We start from the raw sequence: 9315 nt of genomic DNA, 5'->3' as shown, positions 1-9315 counted from the left end.
GTCTTAATGTTTTTTAAGAAGGTGTAGTGGCACCAACAACATGTCAAACACAAGGAATCCCTTTGCTGGTTATGCAAAACCATATAGTTGTTCAAGATTTTTTGTTTCATTTTGCTTAATTTTAACCAGAAGGTCTTTGACATTGAAGCCATGTAAGAAGGTGCCCTACTTTCACGTACAGTACTGACTCAAACACACAAGCCATCTTATCCATCTCAACTAGTTCTTCATAGAAAGATAGTTTGAATAGTTTGGTTTAGGAGCCCTTCCCAGTGGTCAGTAGATGAAAGTGGGTTTAAATCAGTTAATTGTTGCATTTTGCAGTTTTGGATCCCTACATTTTTCAGACCTAAACCCTCCTATATCTGGTAGGAGTTAGCTAAACTCCCCTATAGCCTCTTTAGTGAGGGCTATTGCACAACTCACAATACAGGGGGTATCTTTGCCAGGCTCAGAGGCCACAGGCTCAGCAGAAACAGAGAGGTTGTGTGCAAAATGCCCTCCAACCACTGTGATCAAAATAATGCAAAAGCCCATTCATTCAAACTACGTCTATGGAGGAGGATGGTTATAACTTAGTAATAACCATCCTCCTCCACTCTGACCTGCTCTCACTGTAACCAATAAACACTCGTCACTAGTTATCTGGACCTGGTCACTATAAGTTACTCAGTGTTTGTTTGATTTTCTCCAGAGTTCAGGAGACTGCATTTAAACAACTCGGCACAACACCAGACGTGACGTGAACAGTCCGGGCTTAGTGTTAAAGTAAGGGGAGCGACACGCAGACATGACCCGACACAATCGATTATCAAGAATCCTCTCAATAAATAATCAACTATGAACGTGAACTAGTTCACTTTAAGTGGGAACTGGCACAACACTGGCTAACACTGGTCTGTGTGCAGCTGGCGGCTGAGAGACACCACAGACCAGGGGTCACTAACAGGCGGACCTCAGTCTGTGTCCGGACCCAGAAGCCGTCCCGTACGGACCCGGACCTGCAGACAAAACAGAAGGTTATGATTTAAAACCTGACGGGGCGCTTCCATTTGTAACCGGCGCAGCTTTTGTAGTCTTTACGGTAGTGGTTCAGCGGATGAGGAAGCGCACAGACCAATTGCATGCGAGTTAAGCCATCCCACGTGACACTACTCAGCCAATCAAGTCTGTGCATTCCAGGCGGATAACATTGCGAGTGCAGACAGATGAGAGTGAGACGGAGAAAATGAGAGAAACAGAATAAAATAGTAGGGGAGTGGTATAGAAGAGGGGGAGAAAGTGATGATTTTAAAACTGTTCAATCGTTAAGATGTGTTGAGATTTATTAGCTGTAAAATTGGTTGCGACTTTTGAGTCAAGATGTGAAACAGAAAAAATTGAAATTATAGCTTTTGCTCCATTTATTTTATTTTTCTGAAGTTAAGCCCTTTATTTGAACCTTACATTTGAGTTGAATCCCACTGCCATAGACTGTAAAGAGAGAGACGAGTGCGCAGGGACCGCCCTACAAGCGCAACTGATTACAGTGTCTCCTTCAGAGTGATCGTGAAGTGAAGTGTGTCTGTTGCACTTTGCTTGATCCCTCGCACCATAATGTCCTCTGAAGAGCTGTACTTGAACTATCGTGGATTAAGACTTCCCAAGGAGACTCATAGCGCAGAGAGCTTGGAGTTTGCGCAGGAATTCAAGTTTACAGACGATGACGTCGTGGCTGTCACGTACCCGAAGTCAGGTCTGTGTGTCTGAACTTAACCTTAAAGAGATTTTCTGTTTCTTCTGACTGAAAGTCTGAGATATTTAAAAGCCTTATCTAACAAGAACTACAGGAGCCCGGGTCCTGGGGAGCTGTCACTGATGCGTTGGTTCGAGGTGTTTCTGTTCTGTAACTTTACACGAGACTGTGATTTCAATGCAAGCAGAGTAGCTTAAGCTGTGAGATTTAACACTGGGGGTTGAAATGAAATCAAATTACTGAATACAGATCGGTTTATTATACGTCTGGCATGTGGGAACCCAAATTGATCATCTATGGGAAAATTGAGACGGACTTCTGCTATTAACCATTACCACCATCATCAAAACATCCAGTGAGAGAATATCTCTGAGAAGAATTGAAGCTGGTGTTCTGGAGGCTTGTGGTGGCCCATCACCTTTATGTCAGTGTCACACATATGTATGCTTGGTTCACGGTCAGCTATGGTGGTCTTTGGAATCAAGCAGCATGTCATTACATCGTTTAATGGTCCTACTTCTAAATATGACAAATTCTTAATCATATAGAAAATGAGCTAATGGACAGTTGTGTGGGCAGTCTCTGTAGTAGTCGAGTATTTGTGAGAGACCAGTCAGTATTTATAAAGTTTGAATATTGATTCCAACCCTTAGTGGTGCTGTATGTGCACCAAAAATAATATAAAAATAAATTTTTTGAAACTAAAATACATGCACCAACGTTGCCAAACAGACACACTACAGAATTTTGAATTAAAGGTTCATGTTTCTCTGCACTGACTAAAGGCTCTTATATACTACTACGAGTCCGTTTCTCGGAGAGGTCTCAGCGGGAGACAAAGAGTCTTTTTGATTTTTACTTCTCCGTCAGTCTACGTCCGGAAAAAATTCACCGCCAAACCCATAGGTGGCGCAACGGAAGACGAGCTCAGAGAAGCCTACCCCATTTGGGAAGAAGAAGTCCACGTGTCTCTGTTGACATGTTAGCTTGCGTCCCACACACTGAACCATGGCAACTAACAGAACTAAATAAAGTGACACCCAGCGGGTCAAAATGCTGATGTAATCGTTTCTTAGCGCAGCGGTTCCCCGGTCTTGTTTCCGAACTTTGTTGCTGATTCCACAGCTTGAATCTGCTTGAGGCTACATGTAGCTAGAAGCTACCCGGAGCTAGCTCCCCCCCAGCTTCCACACACAGTCAGCAGGGACTCCCGACACTAACTACTACTATCCAGTGTTTGCTTCTAACCTGACGGTATTATAGAAACAGTGTCATGATAGAAGTGGAATTAAAGTCGTGACGGCGGGTTCTTGCACTGTTACCACCGCAGTTAGCATGGTGGCTAGCCTAGCCCGCTAGCCTAGCCTGCTAGCGCCGTTTTGAAAGCTCGTTCTAACCGTATGTGACCGTGCACACATGTCGTCAGTGCTCGAACGAGCCACCGTCAGCCGGACAACTCCGCTGGCTTAACACACACGTCACATTAATCGTAGAATCATAGTTGTGTTTGGGTTTGATGCTACATGGAAGTAAACAGGAAGTAAACAGGAAGTTTGAGGTCCGGAAATACGGAAATGACGTCATACGGAAACGATGTCGTTCGCGGACCAATCACAGCCAAGAGCGGTCCGTCGGGTCTCCAACATGAAGACGGATAGTTAGAAAAATCAGACGTGTACGAAAAGCTGTCCGACGCCCTCGGAGAGGACGTTTCACGACGGATAGGGCGGTCTTATCTGTCCGTAATAGAAAAAACGGAGAGGCATAAATTGGCCTTAAGCCTCACTGTAAAATACTTGTGTAAGCAAAGTGTGCCAGTTGGACATTTGACTGTTCTTGCAAAACTTTTGAAGCTGGAATTCTGCTGTTAGTGAAGAGTTTATGGTTCTTGTATTGTCAGTAGGAGTTTTGACTATGTAGAAGAAATCTTTGCACCCTTTGGGATGGATCACAAATAACTTGAAATACTTTATTATATGTAGTTAAACTGTGTTTAGTGAGTATATCCAAAAGGCTTTGTCATTCTCAGACATTAATAGTCAATACTGACAGGTGAAAAGAGAAATCAAAGCTTCATTAACCATGTAGTATTCACTCTTCTTGTTATATAGGTACAGTCTGGATGCAGGAGATCCTGCCACTGGTGCTTAATGGTGGCGACCTGAAGCCGATCCAAACCATTCCAAACTGGGACAGGGTGCCTTGGCTGGAGGAGAAAAGATTGTCAATTGTTGTGGATCAATTGAAATCTCCGCGAGCACTAGTCACTCATTTTCCTTATCACCTCATGCCTGCATCCTTTCACACCTCCAAAGCCAAGGTAAACGTGTGGAAGTTTAGCAAGATATTCCCCTATATACTTCTCTTTATCTGATCCTTTATTAAACATCTATCTGTAAACATTTCGCCTCTTCTGTTATTTGCATTTTGTGACTTGTTCCTCTGCAATAGGTGATCTATGTTGTCAGGAACCCAAAGGATGTCCTGGTGTCTTCATACTACTTCCACCAGATGGCAGCATTCCTCCAGGATCCAGGAACTTTTGATGAGTTCATAGAGAAATTCCTGCATGGCAGAGGTCAGAGGTCACATCCTAAAAAGTTTACTAAGAGAAGTTTATGAATATCAGAAGTATTGAATTTAGCATATCAGTGTATTACCATGTGAGCAAAATGGGAAAAACAAAGTTACCATTGTTATTTCTGGCACTGCAGTGGTTGGTTACATTTAATTTGCACTGTATTACAACCTGCAGTGATGTTTGGAAAATGGACGGACCATGTGAAGAGCTGGAGACACAAAGAGCTGACGGACAGAATCATGTACATCTCGTATGAAGAAATGGTTCAGGTAAAACTCTCACAAGCGAATTATGAGTTGTTGTAAATGGTGATATATTACTTCCTTAGGCCAGAGTTTATGGTTAACTCACAATAGAAGTTAATTAAGTGTTAGCTACAGTTTGAAAGGTACCTTGAATCATAGGCCAGACCTGGCACGTGCACACATAGACATCAAAGGGGGCTTGAGCCCCTGCCCTTTTTCTTTCTCGATAGAAAGAGCCCTTTTTTTGAGGTGCTCTTTTAAAAAAGCTCATCCACTGATGGAAACATGGAAAACATTCCCTCCACGACGCGCTACCTCCATCTTCGGATTTTTTGAGAAAGCCTTCAATTCTGTCATACAGCTAAATGGCCTGTGTATTGCGACCTTGCATAGAACTGTTAAGTTCGTTCAGCTCAGCGAAAATGTCAGCAAGATATGCAAGTTTGGGGACCCAGACATTGTCCCTGAAAAGTGCAGCCAGCCCTGTGCGCTTTTGGAGATGTATAAACTCCCTAATAGACGGGAGTAATTCCAGCACACGTGACAACGCTGTTCCACATAAAAGCCATTGAACCTCAAAATGGTACAGTAGCGCAGTGTGTTCTTCTCCCTCAGCAGCACAGAGATTAGAGAAGAGACGTGTTTGCAAAGCACTCTTCTTGACTATATTGACAACTTTCATGACCGATACATTGTTTTACACATGTCAGTTGCTGAAGCAACTGACATGTTGCCTTCAGCAACTGGAATGCCCTCTCCGAGAAGCTCGGAGAGCTTTTCGTGCACCTCTAATTTTTCTAACTACACATGGGCTTGTCGGAGAGCCTAGGGATAGCCCTTTGCTGTGATTGGTCCGCTAATGACAACATTTCGGAACGACATCATTTCCGGACCTCAAACTTCCTGTTTCTTTCCCTATATCACAATAAACCCAAACACAACTACGATTCTACGATTAATGTGACAAGTGTGCTAAGCCGGCGGAGTTGTCCGGCTGACGGTGGCTGGTTAGAACACTAACAAATCATAGAATCATAACGGCGCTAACGGGAGTCCCTGCTGACTGTGTCTGGAAGCTCGGGGAAAGCTAGCTGCTTCCGTGTAGATTGAAGCCGTGGAATTAGTAATGCAGTTCGGAAACAAGACTGGGAAACCGCTGCACTAAGAAACGATAACATCAGCATTTTGACCCGCTGGGTGTCACTTTATTTTATTTAGTTGCCATCGTACACTGTGTGTGAGGAAAGCCGGGAGGAGGTAAATAAACAACGTGGACTTCTTCTGAGAACTCATGAGGTAGGCTTCTCTAAGCTTGTCTTCCGTTGCGCCACCTACTGGCCTGGCGGTGAATTGTTTTCAACACCGGAGACCTTTAAATGAAAAAGTGTCCGTCCGATCCCTCTGTCTGTAACGGATTCGGAGTAGCATACTGGAGCCTTTAAGGCCGGCGCATGCTTCTGCGTTTTCACGGGAACGGAGACGCAGGAGCCCTTCCTACGTCCTTACGTGCGTCGGCCAATTTTTCTAACTAGACGGCAAAGCCCCGCAAGCGTCACCCGGCCGCGAGGGCTGTGATTGGTCTGCTGACTACATCATTTCCGGAGTCGCATTTCCGGTTCATGCCCGGAAACCACGGAGGATTTAGAAGAACGAATATGGACCAGATAGAAGAGCACTTGGCAGAAGAGATCCGACACTATGTCCACTAGTATAACCCGTCACTAACCGGCGGATTTTTCCGCCAGAAAAAGGCTCTGAGGAGCCGCCGTGGCGATGTAAATAAATCGACAAAAAACATTACTGCGCCTAGTGTTCTGGCGGGGAATTGCATGGCAACACGGGCAACGGTTGGAGAACCATGAATGAGAACGAGTCCTGCGTTACAGCTGCGTGCCTGCGGGCCCCTGACGACGCAGAAGCATGCGCCGGCCTTTAGTCAGCTGTGGACTGAATAGGCTCTCGGCCAATCAAGGGGAACCTGATAAAGCCAGCGTGTAACATGCGGCCTCGTGATTGAACAGCAGCGATAGGGGCGGCTCCTCCCCTTTGTGTACAGGAGACTTGGAGGGACAGGTCTGGGCTGGTCTCGTGCTGTGAGCGAACCGGTGGCCAGCTTGAGAGAGCTCCTGTGTGTCGCTCCATGTGTGCATTGCTGACTGAAAGATAACGTCTGCTGTATCCATTTATCCGTTCGCTACAATATGTAGGATTTAAGTTAATGTGTATTTAAAGAGAATTAATTTTGTGGTAAAAAAATTGGATGGAAAAAAAAAATTAAAAAATGTCTAATGAACCAAACATTTTGCGACCCCCCTGTTGAACTCTGCTCTAGAGCAGTCATTCCCAAAGTGTGGGCTGCGGCCCCCCGGTGGACCGTGAAGCCACTGCAGCTGGGCTGTGAGAGCTCATCAGAAAATAAAGAGACAAAAAAGTTTCAGATTTGTAAGTAAGCGTTGACTACCACAAAACATTTATGATTGATTTAAAAAAAAGTTATCATCACAGGTAATGAAACAATCCTTAGCTGGGGATGCACAGGTGAGGGAGAACCTTTCTGTCTCCCGGGTCGAGCAAGATGGAGCAGAGGAAAGCTGTTAATGACAAGGGGGAATCAGAAAGTCAAACTGAATAATTTAAAACTAAAAAGAGGACTCGCAGAAAGTACTCAAGTGAGTACTGTCACTGGCCGAGAGGACAACCTCCCAGACTCATATTCTGACTGGAATTGAGTATGACAACATCAGGCTAGTATTTTACTGGATAAAGGGCCAAATCCCTAATTATTGTAATTCATGTTCTTGGTAAGCTGTCCAGACTGAGTGACGTCACAGAGACCATCAGATGGCTTTGGTGATCTTTCCTCATAGAAATCAACCAGAAAAGTCAGAGAATTTCTATCTTGAGATGAAAAATAACAACTGCTTCTTCAAAAAGCTACAATGAAAGTTCATGTGTCCATGTGCTTTCCTTCTAGGACCTGCCTGCGTCTCTCAGGCGTTTATCTGGTTTCCTTGGCACAAACCTGAGTGAAGACACCATTCAGAAGATCGCAGAGCATTGCACCTTCAAGACCATGAAGACCAACAACATGTCCAACTTCAGCCTGGTCCCAAAGCAATACATGGACTCTGACAAATCTCCATTCTTCAGGAAAGGTGAGACTCCATGTGTCCACGATAAACAGCTAGAGGTGTGGCAGAATTTTGATCCTATGAACAACTGTTCATTTTCTACTTTTTGCTTGTGCTCATGTTCTGATGGCAATTTTTTTTGCTTACTGACTGTAGAGTTGAGTAATTTCTACAAATTGAAATGCTAGGTTCTGCATTAACTTAAGTTCCAATGCAGTTTTCTCTGAATTACATTTATACTGTCCGACTGGATTCAAATACTTATATGGTTGAGGTCGACATCTTTACTGAGATATAACCCTTCATGCAAGAGGATTTTCAGTCTCAATCAAACTGCCTGTCTTTAGACTTGAATTTCTACTGAACAGTTTCTCACCGGAGCTCTGTTGTGTTAATGTTTCTTGGTGTGTGTGATCTCATGTCAGGTATTGCTGGAGACTGGAAAAAACATTTCAGCTCAGAGCAGCTGGCCCGGTTCACATCAGTCATTTGCAAAGAGATGGAGGGTGAGAGCTTCTCTCTGCCGTGGAGTCTGGACTGAGTCACAGCCAGAGGAGAGACGCAGAGGGAGAAAGAGCCATGTACAATGCATATTTGTCAGAGTAGGAAACATGTGCTAATTGGGCCAAACCTTTTCAAAGTTAGGCAGACAAGTAAAAATCACTTTACCGATGTTTGTACTCTGGTCATCATCCAGCTTCTCAAACAGGATTTAGAAGAGCTGCAGAGCTTGTTACCTGGAGAGACCTCCACCACATTTAAATATATGTCAACGTTTTTTTTTGGGTGTGAAATGTAATGTAATGTTATTAATAAGGCAACCGAAGCTCCGCCTGTAGAAACTTTTAATACACTTTCATTAAATTATCATGGCTGACATGCATTTCTTCATTGTCTTAATTTGTGTCATTTGCACACTTCCTTTTACCCTAATATATTTATACTGTAGGACAAGTCATGTCTGCACACTGATGTGTTTCTTTCTTTAAAGGATATGTCTGTCGCAGGGGTTTATATCGGGTTGCAAAAAAACCACATTCTTCTGGAGACACACATTTGCAGCATCAACAGCAGTTGAATTTACAAAAGAGACAGAGTGGACGACAGTGAGTGAATTGTACGCGAACTCGAAAGTGACATGATGCAGCCACTGGCACATGAGGAGCAGATAGTTCACTGCAGGATGACTCTCACAGGGACAAATAAAAACAGCTCACACTGCCGTTTACAGATATCCAAATCAAGTAGGATATTGTTTCCAGGAAGATAAATGGCTGTTAAATCTTTCTAAAAGAATGCGATGTGCCATCGAAAAACCCTGTAAAAATGTGCTGTAGATCCAGGATTTTCTTTTCACTTTCTTTAACATTTTGAGATACAGCATTTTATTGACATTTTCCCTTATTTCCTAGGGACTAATTTTTGGATTTTGACAAAAGAAAAGTCAGGCACATTTCTGGAATTTATATTTATGAATGTTTGATTTTTCGCTTCCACGGCTAAATATATTTAGTAATTATAGTGCTGATTATTAGTATGAAGCAATGCCCAACACAAAATGACTCTCATTCCTGTCAATCCCTCTCATATTTTACAGGTATTTGTTTTCAGCAGACAAGCTCT

The 9315-nt window shown here is 43.6% G+C and overlaps 1 protein-coding gene across 2 annotated transcripts; it reads left to right on the top strand.

Moving 5' to 3' along the window:
• The first annotated feature begins 903 nt into the window (after positions 1-903).
• Positions 904-8569, top strand: sult2st3 (sulfotransferase family 2, cytosolic sulfotransferase 3). 2 transcript variants are annotated; one of them, XM_061081106.1, is made up of 6 exons: positions 904-1019; positions 3847-4055; positions 4187-4313; positions 4491-4585; positions 7536-7716; positions 8118-8569. In XM_061081106.1, the coding sequence occupies exons 2-6, from the start codon at positions 3858-3860 to the stop codon at positions 8231-8233; spliced, it is 717 nt and encodes a 238-aa protein (XP_060937089.1). In that variant the 5' UTR covers positions 904-1019; positions 3847-3857; the 3' UTR covers positions 8234-8569. The 2 variants fall into 2 exon arrangements, with proteins under 2 accessions (XP_060937089.1, XP_060937088.1); XM_061081105.1 differs by lacking the exon at positions 904-1019 and adding an exon at positions 1191-1735.
• Positions 8570-9315: the final 746 nt, after the last annotated feature.

Source organism: Limanda limanda, chromosome 11, assembly GCF_963576545.1.
Source record: "Limanda limanda chromosome 11, fLimLim1.1, whole genome shotgun sequence".
NCBI classification, from domain to species: Eukaryota; Metazoa; Chordata; class Actinopteri; order Pleuronectiformes; family Pleuronectidae; genus Limanda; species Limanda limanda.
Note: the sequence above shows the minus strand (reverse complement) of the source record. Positions and strands in the feature narration are given on the sequence as shown.

Bases quoted from the DNA above. Each gene is read 5' to 3' on its own strand.
- sult2st3 (XM_061081105.1), top strand. From the start codon at position 1,597: ATGTCCTCTGAAGAGCTGTACTTGAACTATCGTGGATTAAGACTTCCC. The intron at 4,314-4,490 runs GTCAGAGGTCAC...TACAACCTGCAG, and splicing joins GAAATTCCTGCATGGCAGAG to TGATGTTTGGAAAATGGACG. The intron at 4,586-7,535 runs GTAAAACTCTCA...CTTTCCTTCTAG, and splicing joins CGTATGAAGAAATGGTTCAG to GACCTGCCTGCGTCTCTCAG.